At 47.0% G+C, this 21204-nt stretch overlaps 1 protein-coding gene across 1 annotated transcript in view; it reads left to right on the top strand.

The window, feature by feature from the left end:
* KDM1B (lysine demethylase 1B) overlaps window positions 1-21204 on the top strand; it is a 62377-nt gene that overhangs the window by 26187 nt on the left and 14986 nt on the right. Inside the window, exons 7-14 of the mRNA XM_047734997.1 lie at window positions 2989-3027; window positions 6933-7137; window positions 9383-9567; window positions 12470-12646; window positions 13046-13120; window positions 16297-16434; window positions 17409-17580; window positions 20457-20584. Coding sequence (XP_047590953.1) covers window positions 2989-3027; window positions 6933-7137; window positions 9383-9567; window positions 12470-12646; window positions 13046-13120; window positions 16297-16434; window positions 17409-17580; window positions 20457-20584 — 1119 coding nt within the window. The remainder of the gene's footprint in view (window positions 1-2988; window positions 3028-6932; window positions 7138-9382; window positions 9568-12469; window positions 12647-13045; window positions 13121-16296; window positions 16435-17408; window positions 17581-20456; window positions 20585-21204) is intronic.

Below are 21204 nucleotides of genomic sequence, written 5' to 3'. Positions count from 1 at the left end.
GACCCAGAGTCACTTCGGTCTTCAGCTTGGCATTCTGTCAAGGACGAAGTCTAGAGAGGTTTATTTGTAAACCAGTATTAAACAGCACGGTAGTGAGCACCACCTGCTCTTTTGGGGCTTTGCTTTTGGTCGTTAATATATCTTTTTTAGAGAAGGGGAGAGACAGGCGGGGCGTGGCAGAGGGGGCAGGAGACAGAGCAGGAGAGAGAGAATCTCCAGCAGGCTCTATGCCCAGCTTGGAGCCTGAAGCGGGGCATGATCCCACAACCCTGAGATCCCATCTGACCTGAAATGAGGAGTTGGATGCTTAGTCAACTGAGCCACCCAGGTACCCCTGTTGGTTTATATAAAGATGCTTCCATATCAGCACACAAAGATCTCTTTGTTTTTAAAGGCCATGTAAGACATAGTCCATTCAGTTGGTGTATCCTGATGAATTTACCCTGACTAAAGGGTATTTAGGTGACTTTTAAATTGTGTTTACTGTTAGGTGCCTGGGTGGCTCAGTGGGTTAAGCCTCTGCCTTCGGCTCAGGTCATGATCTCAAGGTCCTGAGATCAAGCGCCACATCAAGCTCTGGGCTCAGCAGGAAGCCTGCTTTCCCCTCTCTCTCTGCCTGCCTCTCTGCCTACTTGTGATCTCTCTCTCTCTCTCTCTGTCAAACAAATAAAATCTTTAAAAAAAAAAAAAAAAGAAAGAAATTGTGTTTACTGTTTGTGACAGTGCTACAGTGAATAGCTTTGTATCTATGCCATTATCAGTCTACGTGTAGGATCAATTCCAGGAAATGAAATTTCTGTGTCTAAGTATATATGGTCATTTTCTTTTTCTTTCTTTCTCTTTCTTTCTTTCTTTCTTTCTTTCTTTCTTTCTTTCTCTTTCCCTTTTCTTTTCTTTTCTTTTCTTTCTTTTCTTAAGTAGGCTTCATCCCCAGCTTGGGGCTTGAACCTCCTAACCTTGAGATTTACGGGTCCCGTGCTCTACTCTCTGATACAGCCACACGCCCTGATACGGTCATTTTAATATGAACCAATACATGGACACAAAAGCGGGTTTCTAATGATACGTAAGGAATAAAGACTTAAAGCAAGCACTCAGGTGCCCAGCACCCCGTTTTAGAAGCAGAGCGTTCCTTGCCGAGGCCTCTGTATCTCCCGGGGGGGCCCTCGGTACTTCTGTCTCTCTCCCTCCCCCGCAAGTGTTCTGCAGTGTTCTGAATTCTGCAGTATTATGCCTCTGCTTTTTGTTAGAGTCGTGCATATTTATGAAACCGAAGCAACATGGAACATTTTCTATATTTCTATGTTGGTTATGAATTATGTCCTGTTGTTTGTATTCCTCTGCGACTTGCTCTTTTTACCCAACACTGAGGTTTTTCCATAAGTATCCATGTCGATGCTTGAGCTCTGGTTCATTTCTTTTCCCTGCTGGGCAGTATTCCCTTGCGTAAGCCTACCTGCCGCAGCGCACCTGTTCTGCTCGTGCACGGGGGTTGGTTTCTCATTTGGGGCCGTGAGGTGCACGAGAGCGTTCTTGCATACCTCCCCTGGTGCAGGCATGCCAGAGTTTCTCTGGAATGTTCCAAGGGGTCCGATTGGCCAGGCCATATGGTATGCCGGTCTTCAGTTGATGTAGGTAACCTTTTTATTGAAGTATAACAGAAACAGAAAATGTACAAATCAAAATGCAGAACTTGGGGGCGCTTCGGAGAGTCCCTCTTTAACCAGCTCCCAGTAGAGAGATTGAACTTTTCCCAGCCCCGCTGGAGGCTCCCCTGCACCCCTTTCACTCACACCCTCCATGCCTTGCTCCCCTACTCTCTGGGCTGGCTGACTGGATTTGGTGTAAGTGGAATCACACAGTGTGCGTTCTCCGGGGCCTGGTCTCTTTGTCGCCGTTATGATTGTGCAGTGTGCCCATGTGGTAGTGTGTGTGTGTGCTTGGTTCTTTTGCATTGCTGTGTCATTGGCTTTTTTTTTTTTTAATTTATTTGGGAGAGAGACAGAGATAGCGAGAGAGAGCATGAGTCGGGAGGAGAGGGAGAAGCAGGCTGTCCAGTGAGCAGGGAGCCAGACATGGGGCTCGATCCCAGGACCCTGAGATCATGACCTGAGCGGAAGGCAGATGCTTAATGACTAAGCCACCCGGGCGCCCCAGTGGGCTGTTGTTTGAACAGAACACTGTTCTACTCTTGGTGGACTTCTGGGCTGTGATTAGCTTTTTCTGTTACAAATAGTGCTCCTTTGAACATTTTTTTAAAAGATTTATTTATTTTGGGGCACCTGGGTGGCTAAGTGGGTTAAGCATCTGCCTTCAACTCAGGTCATGATCTCAGGGTCCTGGGATTGAGTCCTGTATCTGACTTCCTGCTCGGTGGGGAGTCTGCTTCTCCCTCTCCCTCTGCCCCTCCTCCCTCCCTACCCCCCCAGAATAAAGTGAGTGAGTGAGTGAGAGAGAGAAAGTGAGTGGAGGAAGGAGCAGAGGGGGGAGAGAATCTCAAGCAGACTCCTCGCTGAGCGAGGGGAGCCCTGCAGGAGGCTCAGTCTCAGGATCGAAATTACGACCTGAACTGAAACCAAGAGTCCGATGTTTAACTCACTGAGCCCCCCAGGTGCTCCTGAGCATTTCTAATACTTTTGTGGGTGCACACGTTTGAGAGCCCCTGTCAAAAAACTAGACAGGTTTGAACTGCTGGGTGTATTGCTTGTATGTCTTCAGCGTGCAAGGTAGTGTCAAACTATCGTGCGTTTAAATATTGCGTATTTTGTCAAATTGCCCCCAAAGTCCTTCTGCTCCTTCAGCTCTCCACCCGGGACCTCTTTACGCCAGTAGCTGTCTCCTCCACGCCCTCAGTGCTGCATTGTTTTATCCCACTTGTCGCTTTTATCTGCTGCACAGGTGAAGAGGGGTGTGTTACTGAAAGCAAACGGACACTTAACGCCTGTAGTTTATAAGTAAATCTAATTAACAGTTGGTTTTCTTTTGCAGCCCGAGACCTCAGATCATTGTTCCCTTCCAGAGGATCTAGTGAGTATTTGAGCACATCCTGGACCACAGTTCATTGTGCCTTCGATGATAAAAGTACTATCTGTCAGTGACAATAACAGTTTCATAAGTTTCTCTCTATTTGGTTGCTGATCAAAGGCTTTTGATCTAACCTGACACCTGTGTAATGAAAATGTTAGGAGTCATGGTATCATGGGTGATCCTTCCCACCCTTATAGAGAAAAATAAATTTATATTGCCACACTTTAAAAGGAATTAAAAGGGAAGAAATGGGTGGCTTGCCTTACTCCACGGATCTGCCTTGTTTCTCATGGGTGGCTTTTGGGACCTTATCTCCGCTTGAATCCTTCCGAGAAAAGAACGAGAGGCCCGTAATTTGATGGTCTTGGCCCAGATTCAGCTGCGAGAGAGTGTTCTTGTGTATTCTGAGCTCGGTGTAATTGCTCCGTCCTGTCTCTGCCCATGGGGGGAGGGGAAGCAGCGTGTCCGGCTGGCGGAGCCTCCTCACGTCTCGTTTCTCCTGTGGACCTTCGCTCCATGAGCTGGCAGAGCCCTGGCCGGTATGGCAGATCCCATGCTGTTGTAGAAAATGGTGTCTTGCATTTCTGAGTGTCTGAAATTCTGAGATTCTGAGCTATTCTGCGTTTCAGTAATACAGAGGTGTTAATTTGTGGTTTTTCCACATGTCTGAAACTTGGGGGCTGCGGTAGAATTTTAGGCAAAGGGAAAAGTGACTTGTATTAAATCTACTTGAAATCCATTCTGTTACATAAAGGGATGTGTGAGATACACATATTTTTTTAAAATGGCCTCCACACCCAGTGCAGACCCCGAAGCATGCTGGAGCTCTCAGCCCTAAGGTCAAGACCTGAGCCGAAATCAAGAATAAAAGGGGCGCCTGAGTGGCTCAGTGGGTTAAAGCCTCTGCCTTCAGCTCAGGTCATGATCCCAGGGTCCTGGGATTGAGCCCCGCATCGGGCTCTCTGCTCAGCGGGGAGCCTGCTTCCTCCTCTCTCTGCCTGCCTCTCTGCCTACTTGTGATCTCTGTCAAAAAGATAAATAAAATCTTAAAAAAAAAAAGAAATCAAGAATAAAATATTTAACTGACTCAGCCTCCCAGGTGCCTCCCCCCACGTGTTTTTAATAATTAGTTGTACCCTCAAGCATTTCCATAGGAAAGCAGTGGCCCAGATAATTTCAGGATTTAGGGTAGACAGATAGATACAAAGGAAAACATAGCCAAATACATTTGCAATGCCTGATGAGTCTGTCCGCTGGCATTCAGACCCTTTTGCACACAGAACACTGAACTTTAGGACAGAGGCCGTATTCTTAGGATATAGGAACTTTAAAAAGTGTGGAAGATTTCATCCGCCAGTTATTTACTTTTGTGTAGTGTTAAAGAAGAGTCTAGAACAGGTTTATAGCCGTATCGCCTGTTTTACCCCTATTCTATGCCTGTGGATTCAGGGGTCACTTTTTTTTTTTTTTTTAAGATTTTATTTATTTATTTGACAGAGAGAGATCACAAGTAGGCAGAGCGGCAGGCAGAGAGAGAGGAGGAAGCAGGCTCCCTGCTGAGCAGAGAGCCCGATGTGGGGCTTGATCCCAGGACCCTGAGGTCATGACCCGAGCTGAAGGCAGAGGCTTAACCCACTGAGCCACCCAGGTGCCCCTTATTTTTTTATTTAAAAAAATTTTTTTAACTTTTTTTTTAAAGATTTATTTATTTTGAGAGAGAGATGAGAGAGTGAGCTTGGGGGGCAGGGGAGTGGCAGAGGGAGAAGCCAACTAATAAATAAAGGATCCCAAAGCGGGACTCGATCCCAGGACCATGACCTGAGCTGAAGGCAGATGCTTAACCGACTGAGCCCCCCAGGTAGCCCCAGGTTCACTTTGCGAGCAGGTTCTAAGTTTTGAGCGCCTGTATTCGTTTCCTAGGGCTGCTGTAATGCATTACTACAAACTGAGCAACAGCAGCACGTTGCCTCCTAGTTTCAGAGGCTGAGTCTGAAGTGAAGCTGTTAGCAGGGCTGTGCCCCCCCGAAGGTCTGGGGGTGCTTCTGTTAGCCTTTTCCTGCCTCCAGTGGCAGCAGCAATCCTTGGCGTTGGTTGGCTTGTCCGGGGGTTACTGTGGGCTCACGTGACCCTCTCCCTGCGTGTCTTCCCGGCTCTGTCCCTTCTCTTCCTATAAGGACACCAGTTGCACTGAGGTTAGAGCTCACCCTACTCCGTGTGACTGAGGACATTTGTAAGGACCTCATTTCCAAATAGGGTCGTGTGCTGAGGTTCCGGGTGGACTTGGATTTGGGGGGAACCTGGTGTAATGATGCTGATGGACTGACTCTATCGAGTACGATCTCTTACGCGGTACATGTATTGGTGAGAGTGGGGTTCTTGATGGTGTCCCGACAGAGTGACAGCCAGGTGCCCAGGGACTGGCGAGTGTGCTGGGGGGACACGCTCAGAACAGCAGGACGGAGTACGTGTTCATGGGTGGCTGCTGGAGCTGCTCACACCCCTGTGCAGAGATGACTCGGAGCATGGTCAAGGGGCCTTCTTGGGGAGGAAGGACTCGGAGCAGGTAGCAGGAGGGCAGGGCCTCTGTTGGGTCCCGGAAGCCCGAGAACTTGGGTTCCTGTTTGTTGAGGCGTCTCCATTCCTACCTCTTCACGGTCCGTTTGGAGTGTTGGGATCTGAACTCTCCGTTTACCCTCTCCTTGGGGCTACACCAGGAAGGGGTCCGCAGAGGCGGCCCTGGTGTGTTGGGGGGAGAACTGAAGCTTCTCTTCTCTTTCGGTATGGCCCAGGCCGGCCGAGGGCAGCCTTGGGAGCTTAGAGCAGACCGACATGCCTTCACGGCTGAGCAGGTAAAAGAATGTGTGAAGCAGCTGGGAGTCACTTAAAGCATGTGTCGGGGCTCGTCCTAAACGGAGAAATGCTGGCCCCAGACTTGCACCCCATGAAAGCCGAGGAGCAAACAAAATACTTCTGCAGACTGGCTCACCCTCTGGACCTCGAGGCCACAAAGCCCGGCTCGACAGCAGGTGGCATGTGCTTGGAGCCCAGAGGACTGACACCGGAGGCGCCCGGGGCTCAAGGCTGTCCTGTATCAGATTCTTAGAGTTGTTGGAACGTGCGTTCAAGATCACGTTTAGAAAAAGCCATCGAGCATGGGCTTGTCGGCAGAGTAGCTCTGGAAGCCAAGGAAATTTTGTTCTTACTGCAGTCGTTAGTCATCGTGGGGATGCTTTGATCTGATGACTCCATGTGTTAAATCAGCTCTGGAATGTGATCACATATTTTAAGACCAAAAATAGCTTTTTTGTTCATTTCCACATTTAGCGTCTTATTTCGATAGTTGTCGCGTATTTCTTCCTCTGAAAGTGTTTAGTAGCTTCTAGCAAAAAGGAGTCCTGCTTGACGGCTTCTCAGGAGGACGATCTTTTTCCGCCCCATTTTATGCCTTCCATCATCTCGAGATCCCTAGTGGAGGGGCGGGGTTTGGGTGATAAGGGATTGCTGAACACAGAGAAGTTTCTGTGTCAGGCTGAAACCTGGGCTTGCAATTAGGGGATTGCACTGGCTGTTACGTTACCTGTGATGCTGCTGCAAGGATGGAAGGCTGTCCTGGATGCAGCTGGGAGACTGACTTGGTATTGGGTGGGGCGGGGGGTCAGTGTTTGTGGCGGGGTTGGGGGAGGGTGGGTGCCGGGCACAGGAGGAGGCTGTTCCAGAAGAACTCTGCTAGGAAACCTTCTCTCCGGCCACCATCGGCCGTCTTTATTTCTAAATCTGAGTGTGCTGAGCTCTGGTGCGGGGCCGTGGAGGGTGAAGGGGCAGGAAGCCGTCCGTCCTCGCCTGAGCCTGTGTGTCTGTTTCTTGTCTGCCATTGTGCCTCTTGGTCTCCCTCTGCCCCGCTCCAGAGAGTGTCGGAAGTTTCCAACCACTGGTGGTACTCCATGCTCATCCTCCCTCCCTTGCTGAAGGACAGCGTGGCCGCACCCCTGCTCTCTGCCTATTACCCCGACTGCGTGGGCATGAGCCCGTCTTGCGCCAGCACCCACCGTGCAGCCGGCAGCAGCAGCCCCGGGAAGCTGGAGCACTCCAAGGGCGTCCCCTCCTCGCTGGGTGAGAGCTGGTCCTGGCCCTCCCTGCTTTCCTCCCCTACCCCCCACCCCCGCTTCTATTGGAATGGGGTTGGGGAGCAGAACGCAAAAGATTTTTTTAAAGTGTGTGCAATGTGATCTAAAGCACCGTGTGATTTCATGGCTTTGGTTGTGCCAGGACTCGGTCATAGCGTTCGCATATATCACATGGTTCATGTCCACATAGGTGGTCCATGACATGGGACGCCTAACAGTGGTCCAGGAATTGTATCTACCAAGTTTGATGAGTTATGTCATTGAAATTTGAGTGGCTGCATTATTTGATGGTAACTCAAAACTCTGACATGCTGGGAGAAAGTTTCGACCATATGAGCAGCCTTTTTCTCTTTCTTCTCTGAGTCTTTTTTGCTTCTAATTATGCCATGTAAAACCTCAGTGAAGTGATCAACTTGAAGAAAATCCAAAACTTTATGTCAGGCCAGATATACCATTGACTGCTTACTCCAAATGGATCTTTAAAATTCTCCACCCGAGGGGGTGCCTGGGTGGCTCAGTGGGCCGAAGCCGCTGCCTTTGGCTCAGGTCATGATCTCAGGGTCCTGGGATCGAGTTCCACATCGGGCTCTCTGCTCAGCAAGAAGCCTGCTTCCCTCTCTCTCTCTCTCTCTGCCTGCCTCCCGTCTACTTGTGATCTCTCTCTGTCAAATAAATAAATAAAATCTTTAAAAAAAAAAATTCTCCACCCGAGTTCTTGGTGTCCCAGCGAGAATTCTAGACCTTCCCCTGTCCACAAACTAACAAACTTTTATGTTTGATGATGCAAATAGATTTTGACCTAAAAGCCCTATTTTAAGGGTCTCTTTTATTTATTTATTTTTTTAGGTTTTTAAAAAAGATTTTATTTGAGAAAAGTGTGAGCAAGCACAAGTGTGGGGGCGGGGGTAGAGGGAGAAGCAGACTCCCCACTGAGCAGGGAGCCTGATGCGGGGCTCGATCCTAGAACACTGAGATCATGACCTGAGCAAAGGCAGACAATTAACTGCTTAAGCCACCAATGCACCACCCTATTTTAAAATTTTTTAACCAAGAACACTGGTCCCTCTAAAAATGTGAATGTGGCCCGAATCGAAGCCCAAGTGATAAGTCCCAGGGTTAACGAAGGTTAACCCGCCCTTAACAGGCACTCAGATGTTATTAGTGGGTATGGATATTGGGAGGGACAATTTGGCCATGAATCAAAAACCTTAAAATAGACCCCCCCTTTATTCTAGAATTTGTCATAAATAATTATCAAAGTAAATCCTCAAGGGTTAATCCAATGATTTACATGACATTGCTTACAATAGTAAAATAATTAGATGAAATTTAAGTGCCCAGGAACGGAGGAGTAGTTAAATAATAGGAAAATACGCTGTGTCTGTTGAAGTCCCAGTGTTTAATGACATGGGACAGTGGTCTTGAAAATCAGGTTAGGAAACAGCATTATTTTTCTGGCTTTTAAAAAACAAGCGCGTTAATAGTCTCTGTGCGTATAAACAGCACAGAGGATAGACTGTAGCCTTAAATGTTACCCACGGCTCCAGGGTTATCTGAGGTCAGTGATTGTTCTGTACCTCTGTGAACTGATTCATGTTCTATCGGGAAAAATCCAGTGAAGGTTACTTTTCAAATTTATTTCCATGGGGAGCTGGCGTTCGCAGAGTTTCAGTCTTACAAGATAACAATTTCTGGAGACGTGTTGCCCAGCAGTGTGAATATCCTTAACCCGGTTCAACGCTACACGTAAACACAGATAAGGTGGTCCATTTTATAGCACGTGTTTTGTTTGTTTGTTTGTTTTTTAAAGATTTTATTTATTTATTTGACAGAGATCACAAGTAGGCAGAGGGGCAGGCAGAGAGAGGGAGGGAAGCAGGCTCCCTGCTGAGCAGAGAGCCCGATGCGGGGCTCGATCCCAGGACCCTGGGACCATGACCTGAGCCGAAGGCAGAGGCTTTAACCCACTGAGTCACCCCGGTGCCCCTACGGCAGGTGTTTAACACCCATGAAAACCTTAAAAAAAATTTTTTTTCCATACCATGGAAATTCAGTTGGTGAAGAAAGAATGGGAGAAATACGCAGTTCCCATGTATTTCATCTAACTAGACGGGGAGTGCGAATGTGCCTGCGGGACAGACTGTAGCCCTGGCTGAGGCTGTCCTTTCCGCTTCGTGCCTGCTTGGTCACTTACCTGGGTGTGCAACGTGTGCATCTGTGCCTTCTGTCAGTTCCAGGCATGAACCGGTACTTCCAGCCCTTCTACCAGCCCAATGAGTGTGGCAAAGCCCTGTGCGTGCGGCCGGACGTGATGGAGCTGGACGAGCTCTACGAGTTCCCGGAGTACTCCCGAGATCCCACCATGTACCTGGCTTTGCGGAACCTCACCCTCGCCCTGTGGTACACTAACTGCAAAGTGAGTGGAGGGAGGCCCCCCCGCGCGCACTACTGGGGCTGCTCTGGAAGGAGGGGGGCTGCCATATTGGGGGGGGGGGGCTTGAGATCAGGGACTGTCTGCCTTCCCACCGTGGACACTGGGTGGATATTCGTCGTGTGGGGGCTGCCCGGTGCCCCGTAGGATGTTTCGTGTTTCCCTGGCCTCTGCCCCCTAGATACCAGAACATCCCCGGTTGTGACAACCGACGATGTCCCCAGGTGTTGCCTCCTGGGCACTGAGTCTCCCTATCCTGGGAACCACCACGTTGAGACCATGTGTCTAAATTTTTGACTCTCTAGTGATGGAGTTAAGGTGCAAAGTTTGGTTCAGAGAGTTCCAGCATGAATGCCGAGAGGAAAAAAATAAAACATTAAAGAAAGCGTCATAACCCCTTGAGGGCAGGGATTCTTACTGGTGCTTTGCTGTCTGCTGCGACTGGAGATATGTTAGGGGCCTCATACAGCCCCCACCTGGAAAGGGGGGAGACCACATGAGAGGGGATAGGAGCTTTTGTTATCATTATTATTATTATCTAAACAGAGGCTTTCCTGACCCTAGTATTTTTCTGATTTATCAATTTCTCCTGCAATTATTTGAGTGATTGCTGAATGCGGAATATTTGGCAAGGCCGCAAAAGTAATCTTGATTCAGGAAAGATGCTCCAGATGGACCGTGCTGTCTCACTGGATTAGAATCCAGTATGAGATGGCCTGATCCAGTTCATGGCTGTTAATGCAGTTTCTACGAATTCTGTGAGTGGGTTGGACGAGGCAGAATTGTTCATTTCTTTCCCAGCAGGCTGGAGGTAAGTGCTCAATAAACATTTGCTGAACTGAACAAAATTGTGGTCAGAATTTCCTGTAAATAAGTTATAAAGATAAACTCTTCAGAAACAGCCTTGGATTCATTTTTCTTCACATTTCTTTTAGTTTGACTTTGAAAACTGATTTATGGTGGGGAAAAATCTTATAGGAAAAAATCCTGAACCTTATCAGCCTGGATCTGTTTTAATATTTAATACAATCGTATGCTTTGTGTTTAATATTCTAGTGGGAAAACATAATATTTGCTGTGAAAGAATCCAAGATTTTGAAAAAAAAATTCTTTTTAGAATTCATGACTACAAACAAGTGTTTTTTACCTTCTGCACCAACCCAAGCCACTGTTGTTTCTTGAATACGGTTGACCCTTGAACAATGTGGGGATTAGTGGCGTTGACATCTGACACAGCCCCACCAGCCCAGTCAAAAATCCACATATAGGGCGCCTGGGTGGCTCAGTGGGTTGAGCCTCTGCCTTCGGCTCAGGTCATGATCTCAGGGTCCTGGGATCGAGCCCCGCATCGGGCTCTCTGCTCAGCGGGGAGCCTGCTTTCTCCTCTCTCTCTCTATGCCTGCCTCTCTGCCTACTTGTGATCTCTTTCTCTCTGTTTCAAATAAATAAATAAAATCTTAAAAAAAAAAATCCACATATAACTTTTGGCTCCTCCTAGAACTCAACTACAAACCGCCTGCTGTTGACTTGAAGCCTTACCAATAACGTAAACAGTTCATTGGCACATATTTTGTATGTTGTATGTATATTATATACTTATCCTCACAAGCAAGTAAGCTACAGAAAATGTTATTAAGTACCACACTGTGCTTATCGAAAATGTCGACGTGTGAGTGGACCCACGCAGTTCAAACCCGTGTTGGTCACGGGTCTACTGTAAGTCCTCTTCCTGTGTGTGGTTCCGTTCTTTCAGAGCTGGGGGGTTGGGGACAAGTACAGGATGAGCCAGAGTTTGGGACCCCCTCTCTTGATCCTGTTCTAACTTCATGACCGTGGGTCAAGGCTATGTTAGTCTTGTATCTTTGAAACGTTCCAAGGCCTTGACGACAGCGGCGTGTGCAGGAAAAGGCAATGGCTTTTTTTTCTTTTAATCATTCCTAAATCTGTCTCCTCACGTCTTATTGGTGATGAGAATCCAGGTTTTTCTGCTGCTGGGATAAGTGACAGCATGAGCTTCTGCTGTGGCTCTTACTGTGTGGTGTACCAAGTCAGGAACGTATCTGCGACATGGTCAGCCCACGGTCCCCTTAGCTGTCCTTGGGGAGGAGAAGATGAGCTGATGGAGTAGAAATTGCCGTGTCTTCCTTTTGTCCCTTTCTCCCTTTTTCTTCCTTCACCAGGCAATCCCCCCACCCCCTTTGATCCTACTATGTTTTAGTGACACAAGACGGACTTGAGTACCCCGAGAGGGCTTTGGTTTGATTTGGTTTGGTTGGTTTTGTTATTGTGGTAAAAACACAATGTAAAATTTACATTTTTACCATTGTAAAAGGTAGAGTCAGTGGCATTAAATAGCATTGTGTAATCATCCCCACATCTCGTTCTAGAACTTTTGGTTACCCCCAGAGGAAACCCCACAGCCAGTAAACAGCGACTCCCCATTCCTCCCTCCCCCCAGCCTCTGGCAACCACTGATCTACTTCCTGCCTCTCTAGATTTGCCCATGGCGAGTTGTTTCTACAAATGGAATCCTACAGCATGTGATCTCCCGTGAGTAGCTTCTTCACGCAGAAGCCCGTTTGTAGGATTCCTCCGTGTTGTAGCACGGATCAGTACCTCATTTCTTTTTATGGCCAAATAATGGCCCACGTACGGATCTACCCCCATTTGGTTTGTCCATCATCCGTTGATGGACCCTTGGATAGTCCCACCTTTTGGCAATTTGAGTAGCGTGAATAAGAATTTTGTATGAGCCTCCGTTTGCAGTGTTTTTCAGTGGATACCCAGGAGGGGGCCTGCTGGGTCACAGAGGAATTCTGTTCAATTTTCGAGGAGCCCAGAGTTCCATCTGTTTGTCTTAACAGTCTGGTTTTGTTTCCACACACAGGAAGCTCTTACCCCTCAGAAATGTATTCCTCACATCATTGTCCGGGGTCTCGTGCGTATCCGGTGCGTGCAGGAAGTGGAGAGGATCCTTTATTTTATGACGAGGAAAGGTCTCATCAACACGGGAGTTCTCAGCGTCGGCACCGACCAGCATCTTCTTCCTAAAGATTACCACAACGTAGGTGGCTGTTGCTCTCACAGTAACACAACCGCCATCATGATAAATGCTAGTCTGCGACAACAGCATTAGTGGGTACTAGTTAATGATACTCGTGACAGTCACGTGATTACCACAGAAGCTACAGAGTAAGAGTTGTGTAGACTGTGCTCCTCTGGGGAAGAGACTATCAGGCACTGGTCCCCTAGACTGTGGAAAAGAGGAGGGGCTTACTTACACGCATTCATATTCTTTAGGAAAGTAATTTTCTATGAACATCCAAGAAATGTAGATGTACTAATGTGGCTTGGCAGTTAGTACCTTCTTAGAACAACTAGAACAATATATTGCTTTCATTTCTCTAATTGGGTCCTTTTTAAAAAAATTTTTCTTTTTTTTCTTTCTTTCCTTCTTTTTAAGAAATCTGTCATCATTATCGGGGCTGGTCCAGCAGGATTAGCAGCTGCTAGGCAACTGCATAACTTTGGAATTAAGGTAAGAGTTTTGGGGACATGGAGTTGATAACAGATGGTTAACTGTGCCCTTTGGTCCAGAATTTTTAAGATTTAGAAACCGGTTTCTGATTTTGGTGGAGAATGTGAAATCACTGTATATCTTTATAATCTTTCTAACTGCTCCTAGGAAAGATACAACATTTGAAATGGGTTTAATAAAAGAAAGGTGGAGGGAATAGCCATTCTCAGCAGCTTTAGGACAGGGTTTTTTTTGTTGTTTTTTTTAAGATTTTATTTATTTATTTGACAGGCAGAGATCACAAGTAGGCAGAGAGGCAGGCAGAGAGAGGGGGAGAAGCAGGCTCCCTGCTGAGCAGAGAGCCCAATGCGGGGCTCGATCCCAGGACCCTGGGATCATGACCTGAGCCAAAGGCAGAGGCTTTAACCCACTGAGCCACCCAGGTGCCCCAGGACAGGGTTTTAGACTCCTAATGAGCAAATCAGAAGGGAGTCTGCAGAAACTAAAGCAGAAATTCTCCACGGGCTGTTAGTCAACACCACAGATGGCACACTGGGAAAAAGTCCTTGTTTTTGTAATAGTTTGAGATAACAAATAGCAGCTTGGAAATTCACCGTTTCCTGTATAAAATTTTCTGAAACACGCAGTAATTTTTCTTATGCAAATGAAAGGTATCCTTTTTTGAGTAAGTTCTGTGCCCAACATGGAGCTTGAGCTCGTGACCCCATGATCAGCTGTCGTGTGCTTGACTGACTGAGCTAGCTAGGCGCCCCTCAAAGGCACACTTGGAGTCTTGGAGTTTTACTTTGGAACACAATCTTTGCTTCTGGAAGCAAGATTGAATTGGTAATCCATGGTTCAGACAGAATTACGTGACTTCGGTAAAGGGCTGTACGTACTTGAGGTGGCCTGCTTCTCCAAGGTAGGATAGTTTTTAGCTAGGGTGTGGCCTTATTCCAGTTGTTCAGAATTAGCCTAAATAGAGACTTACAAAAAAATATCGTGCAGTTCAGAATCTCATTTCCATTAGATTCATTTGAATTAACCACACCCCTCAATTTGTGACTTTCTAAGTCTGACACACTTCTTTCTTTAAAAAACTTATTTTTCAAGGACTTTGGTTTTCAGTTAAACCAAACATGAAAGTCAGTGGGTAGAATTGAATTAGTCTTAGCACTGTTCTCTGGCTGAAAGAAATGACAACGTGTTCACAATGTCTTTCTGCTGGAGGAGTTTCAGAGATGAGAAAAGTTTTCAGTAGCTATGTCTAAGAGAAGTTTTCCTCAGTTGAATGGAAGATGTAAGTCTTGGGTTACGTGATTTTCCTCACAAAACACAAGAAACTGAGTTGGATTTATGGGAAGCATGTTTGCATTTCAAAGTATTTTCTGAATGGTATTAAGCTAGGACGTGTTTGAATTGATCATTTATTTATTCCAGCATTAGATATTAGCGCCAAGATCTCTGGTTTGTTTTTGTTAGGAAAACTCACAGATGATATTGCAAGGAAGGTTATTAATATCCAATGTCTAGGGGGCTGTCTTTAATACAGTGCCTTCCTCTTACACTAAAACAAAACTAGACACCGATGGGTCTGTGTTAATCTGCATGAAGTCAGAGAAGAGAGGGTGGGGAGGGTTAGAACCTCAGGTCGTAACCTTCCTTGTTGGACAGAATGAGGAATAAGAATATTCAGAGGAGCCCTCCCCTTCTCTGCTCTTGCTCACCAGGTGATGAGAGAGACCCCAAAGAGACCACCCGTCCTTCTGCTGTTAGGAAAGAGATTCCCCAGAGTAACCGAGACGGTTGACTTGGGGAACAACCTTGAGCAATTTGAAAGAGTCCTGTTAGGGATCTGGAAGTGGAATGGAGTAGGAGTCACATTTCCCCTGGGTTACTGCGACCCAAGGAAGCGTGGCGCTCCTTGTCAGAGCTGTCCACCACCAGCAGCTCCTCATGCTGTGCAAAATTTGGGGGAGGTAAAGTTGTCTGGGTGTGGGGCCAACCTGCTTAGGCCAGGCCCACCAGGTCATACTTGAGTAGTGTGATCAACGTACACTTTTATTTTTTTTTTTTAAGATTTTATTTATTTATTTGACAGACAGAGATCACAAGCAGGCAGAGAGGCAGGCAGAGAGAGAGAGAGAGGAGGAGGAGGAGAAAGCAGGCTCCCTGCTGAGCAGAGATCCCGATGCGGGACTCGATTCCAGGATCCTGGGATCATGACCTGAGCCGAAGGCAGAGGCTTTAACCCACTGAGCCACTCAGGCGCCCCATACACTTTTATTTTTAACAGTAGTCCTGTCCTAGGGAAGTTAAGGCCTCTTTGCAAAGCTGAAGGCATTTTGCTCAACACAGAGACTTTTTTTTTTTTAAAACCTAATCTTTTTTTTTTTTAAAGATTTTATTTATTTATTTAACAGAGAGAGAGAGAGAGAGATCACAAGTAGGCAGAGAGGCAGGCAGAGAGAGAGGGGGGAAGCAGGCTCCCTGCTGAGCAGAGAGCCCGATTCGGGGCTCGATCCCAGGACTCTGGGATCATGACCTGAGCTGAAGGCAGAGGCTTTAACCCACTGAGCCACCCAGGCGCCCCCACAGAGACGTTTTATAGGAAAAACTCACCTCTTTAGTCTGGTTTCTTATAGTGCTTATTTATTTATTTATTTATTTATTTATTTTTAAAGATTTTATTTATTTATTTGACAGAGATCCACAAGTAGGCGGGGTGGGGGGGAAAGCATGCTCCCCGCTGAGCAGAGAGCCTGATGCGGTGCCCGATCCCAGCACCCTGGGATCACAACATGAGCCGAAGGCAGAAGGTTTAACCCACTGAGCCACCCAGGCACCCCTCTTACAGTGCTTTTTAATTTACGGACTAGTATTAAGTAAAAACTTTCAGAGTACGTTTCATGTGCTAATTCATCCAATCTTATCATTATGGCATTGGAGACGAGACCATTTTAGGGATCTCGCTAGCAGACCACTCCCTCCCCTCCTTGCTAAAAGCTGGATGGTTTGTTCCAACATCTACATTGGCTTCTGTTCACACTACCTTCTTTTTAAAGTTTTTTTCCCGAGTGATACCATAATTAACTAGATATGGAACTTATGTAACTGTGTGTCATTCTGGATTTATAGTGCTGCGTTTAATACGGTTTCTTATCCTATTCAGCTTCCCTGATTGCCTGTGTTTTTAGGTAACTGTCTTGGAAGCCAAAGACCGAATTGGAGGCCGAGTATGGGATGATAAATCTTTTAAAGGCGTCACAGTGGGAAGAGGAGCCCAGATTGTCAACGGCTGTATCAACAACCCAGTAGCACTCATGTGTGAACAAGTGGGTTTCTTTAACATTTGTGTTGTAGATAATCAGAAGAAAAAATGGTCTCATTTTTCTTGTGTGTAGTATTAATAATGCTTCTAGATGATACAGAACCACCCCTAAATGATTTCTTGCCCCCTCACCCGCCCCCCGAAAAGTCAACAAAAGTAGTTACAGTTCTTCCTTTCGGAGAAGGTGGAACTGTAGCGTGCGTAAAAATTTTTTTCTGAGATCTTTAATTAAATTTGTGTGTTATTTGCAGGCCACTCGATTAGCTCATCTTACGGTTGCCAGATGGAGCCCATAAAAATACAAAATGCCCAGCTATGTTTGACTTTTGGATAAACAACAAGTATTGTGTTTAGGATAAGTATGTCCCAAATATTACATGGGATGTTTTGCATGCAATATTTGGGACATACTTACACTAAAAAAAAACAAAAGCAAGAACAAACAGACACCAAAACCCAAACTACTCATTGTTCCTCTGAGAGTCCAATTTACCTGGGCATCCTGTCTTTTATCGGGCAGCTCTCTATAGTTTCTTTGAAGACCCGGTAGGCCCAAGGTTTTTTCCTGAAGGATTATTTATTGACAGTAAATTCAACATCACCTTCCATGAGTGTCTGTGTGGTTGCGTGCTCATTTATGGGAGAGTCCACAGTGGGGCTGGAATGTCAGAGCAAGGAGAGGCCGTGCTCGGCCATAGCACTGGGAGCATTAATACGTATTGCCTGCAAAGCTGTAGAGTGCATGGCATGGACGCTGCTGCTGTCACTTCACCTTCTCCTGAAATAAGGTCTCGTAGATTTCATGCTCTTTTTCTCACTGCCTCCCTTTGCTGCCATCCCCCAGGAAGCACATTTAGCTTTCTCTTCAAGAACTGCTAGACCATTTTCTCCATGAGAGCTCTGTCTAATTTCAGCTTAGAACCTGTAAGTATTTTTTCCAGGGCAAATTTTCACCTTCTTATTCTTATTATTTTGAAGCTTGGCATCAGCATGCATAAATTTGGAGAGAGATGTGACTTAATTCAGGAAGGTGGACGAATAACTGACCCCACCATTGACAAGCGCATGGATTTTCATTTTAATGCTCTCTTGGATGTTGTCTCTGAGTGGAGGAAGGATAAGACTCAGCTCCAAGATGTTCCTTTAGGAGGTATGGGAGAATGGCGTTCTGAATGTTCCATCGGAGTCCCCTTGTCACCCTAGCTTGATGAACACTAGCAGCGTCCACCTGTGTGCTCGGACGTCTGCCGTAGGAGGAGTCCTGTGAAGGGCACCTGGCGGGCTCAGTCCGTAGAGTTTGTGACTCTTGATCTTGGGGTCATGGGTTCAAGCCCCACGATGGGCGTAGAGCTTATGTTAAAACACACACACACACAGAGGAGAAGTCCTAGGAGCTTTCCTTCTGGACTGTTACGCTCTGTGAAGACCTTTCTCAAGGACCTGTAGAGGCTTGTGTGCGTGAACACACTCAGATCTTACTTTGCATAAAATAGCTGATGTTTAAAAGATTTACTTAAATGTTTAATTTTCAGTTTCCCAGAGGAGCTTATTTAAGGAAACGTGGTATAGGCCCCATGTGAATAGTCCCTACATAATGTCCCTTCTAGATGAAAAGAGTTTTTGTAGGTCAGGATTTCTTTTCCCTTTTTGGGGGCAATAGCTTGAGGTTGGTTTTTTTGTTTGTTTGTTTATTTGTTTTTTAGTATGTTTTATTTAAGAACGTAAGAATATGTGTTGCAGTTGGAAAATTTTAATTCAAAATTGTTAGGCTTTGTTACTAATTGGACCAAATATTCTCAGTTGATTGTACTCATTGGAAAACTTGTCTGTAAGCACTCATTTCCACGAGGGTGCCAGTGGAGATTTGACCATTCTGCTTCTTAAGTTGATGTTCGTTTAGCCTACAGTTCTTATGACCTGTATGTACCACTCATGGGTTTTGTGGCCTATTGGGGTTTCTTCAAGTGCAGTCATTTGAACTCTGTTCTCAGGATGTTAATTTGCTTCAGGTGTATGTTTCCTTGAAAGGGTTCTTAGTTCTGCGTCCTGGTATACGCTCCCTCACTGTTTGGGGTAGAGGTCTCAGTAGCAAGCACTGTCCTCTTCTCTTTCTCCTCCCCTCACCCTCCTGCTTGAGACCCTCCAGTCACCCTTATTTGTAAGTGATCCCCTACGGACTCTCACACAACATTTTCAGAAATTGGGCGGCACAGGGATCATTTAATCAAACGGAGGTAATCGCCAGACCCAGAGGGACATTGTTGACTTTTCCGGAGTTGGGGACAGTTCCTAGGCTGACTTGGTGGATGTGCTCAGAATTTAGTGAGTGTTGTGCACGTGGGTGGTAATCGCGTGTGCACTTGGGGGGGTGGGGGTGGGGTCTTACACTTCTCAGGGTCTTATACTTCTCAGGGCCACCAGGTTAAAAAGTTAACAATATTGCTTTGTCTTGACCAATTAAAAAAAGTTATCAAGGGAGGGTCTGCGACACCAACTGTGTAAGTTGTTTTTCTAATTAATATTATCTGGGAAAGCTCTAATAACAGTGCCTACATGTCTGCATAAAGAAGGTCCTAGTTCTCTCCCGCCTCGTAGTGTCTGAGCGGAGATGCCAGCTCATTAGCACTTTGCTGAAAACATCCAGATAGAAATACTGAGAAACTAGAGTTAATTTCAGAGAGCATATGTACTAAAGCTTTTAAGTGTAATTTACATAAGATTCATATTAAGGCTTTTCCCAGTCTATTAATACTTAATTTTATATACCGTTTTAGAAATCTTGGTTCCTCCCGAATCCCTACAAAACCTGAAGGAAAATAGAAACCATGTAGCAGGAGGTAGGGATGGGATGGCAAGATGGTAATGAAGGTAGCACAAAGGCCCTGTGGTCCCGGGCTGAAGCCTAGCATGGACCCAGCCGTGTGGTGGCCATCCCCATATCACGATGTAGCATGAATTTGAATGAGCGGCTGGAGTTGTCAAATTTTTTTTTTCTTAACTCACTTTCAGTTCCCTTTCTAGTTGAGCAAATGCACAGACTTGATAGAAGGAAGCTTTGAGTCTACAGCCTACCTGTGGGCTGGTGGTCATCACGGCGAAGGTTACGAAGAAGTGCCATGTGCTAAGATGTTTACAGTTTGTCAGACATGAGCCTCCCCCCACCCCATCCCCCCACAAAGGGAATCTAAGACCAGAGCCGAGCGATGATACCACAGGGCTGTGTGTCTGTGTAGTTGGACGTTCTGGTTGCGTGGAATGGATGAAGGTGGGAGTTGCTAGTAAGCAGGATTCCCAAGGCGTGTGGTGGCCAGCGGATGCTGGAGTGGAAGGGGGCCGGGTCAGGCCGTGGGGGGCAGCCAGTGAGGGGAGAAGGGGCAGCAGTCCTCCCACGGTTGGCATTTACCCAGAAGAGACCCGGCTGCCACTGCAGAGCGTGTGAACGGGCAGGTAATAGGTGCTATCTTTAGGAAGGCTGAAAATGTGCTGGCTTGGTCTCGCTATGGGTTTGGGAATTTATTACACAGGCAGTAGAAAACCAGTAATTAAAAGGCATCGAGGCAGAAGGCTCAGGTGACGAAAGCCCGCGATGGATTATTCTTGTTTTGGAGAGAATGGAGCCTGTAGTCTATTGTAGGGCTCTGGGTTGAGGTGAGATGTTCTAAGAACTGGACTTGAGGTGGTCGCGGTACCAGAAAGGGAGGAGGAACTTTCTCTGGGGGCACAGGAGGTACCTCCCCCTCCAAACTTGAGCGAAAAGAAGAAATTGTTCAACTAGGCAGCAACGAAACATGGTTGAAGAGACAGCCTACAGAGTGTGTTTCCAGTTAAGATAAGCTTTTCCTTCCTGAGCGAAACCAACCTTATCAAGATGTCCTGTCCCCCCACCTCACGCACCCCGGGCTTCCTTGGGAAGGGACCTCAGCCGCTTGGGGGTTTGTGGGGTCGCAGGAGGAACAAAACGCAGGGTAAAGGATGAGGAAATGACGTGACCGCTCTCTGCTCTGCTTTGCTCCCTTCCCGTTACAGAAAAGATAGAGGAGATCTACAAAGCGTTCATCTCGGAGTCCGGCATCCAGTTCAGTGAGCTGGAGGAGCAGGTGCTACACTTCCACCTGAGCAACCTGGAGTACGCGTGCGGCAGCAGCCTCCGCCAGGTGCGCGGGCTCGCGCGGACTGGGGCGCGCGTGTCCGTGTGCGGGGTCCCAGCTGGGACCCGGGCTGTGCGTGTGCTGCTGCGCATGTTCCCGTGTGCTGGGTGTTGGCCCTGACCCAGGCTCCGCGCATGTTGGTGCGTGTGTCCGTGTGCCGGCTCTTGGCCCTGAACCCGGGCTGCTCTGGGTAAACAGGAAATACGGGTTCTGCTCTTTGCAAGTTCAAAAACCATGACTTCTGAGTGAAGTCGCCCCACCGTGGTTTAGACCTTGTTTTGTTGTTAAAGCTAGAGAAACCTTTCTTCAGAGAATGTGTCAGAAGGGCCCTGGCGCTGGATCTGCCCGGGGCCCAGAGCCTGGCGTGCTGACTGCCTGCCTTCCCCTGCGTGCCCTGCCCCGCGGAGGCCCTGCAGGCGGCCCTGGGGAGCCCTGCGCGGTCTGAGAGCACTGCCCTCCAGAGACCGAAATAGAGGAGCTTTCCAGGTGTGGTCTGTGAATCTTGCTGAAATAAATTTAAACTTGCCTCACTCCTGTAACGACCATGGTCTTGATACTCAGATCTTCTGTATTTTGAATTGAGGCTCCACAGATGACCCTGGCTTATTGACCAAATCAGGATATCT

The sequence above is a fragment of the Lutra lutra genome, chromosome 6 (genome assembly GCF_902655055.1).
Source record: "Lutra lutra chromosome 6, mLutLut1.2, whole genome shotgun sequence".
Lineage (NCBI taxonomy): Eukaryota > Metazoa > Chordata > Mammalia > Carnivora > Mustelidae > Lutra > Lutra lutra.
This window is presented reverse-complemented; position numbering and strand designations above follow the sequence as displayed.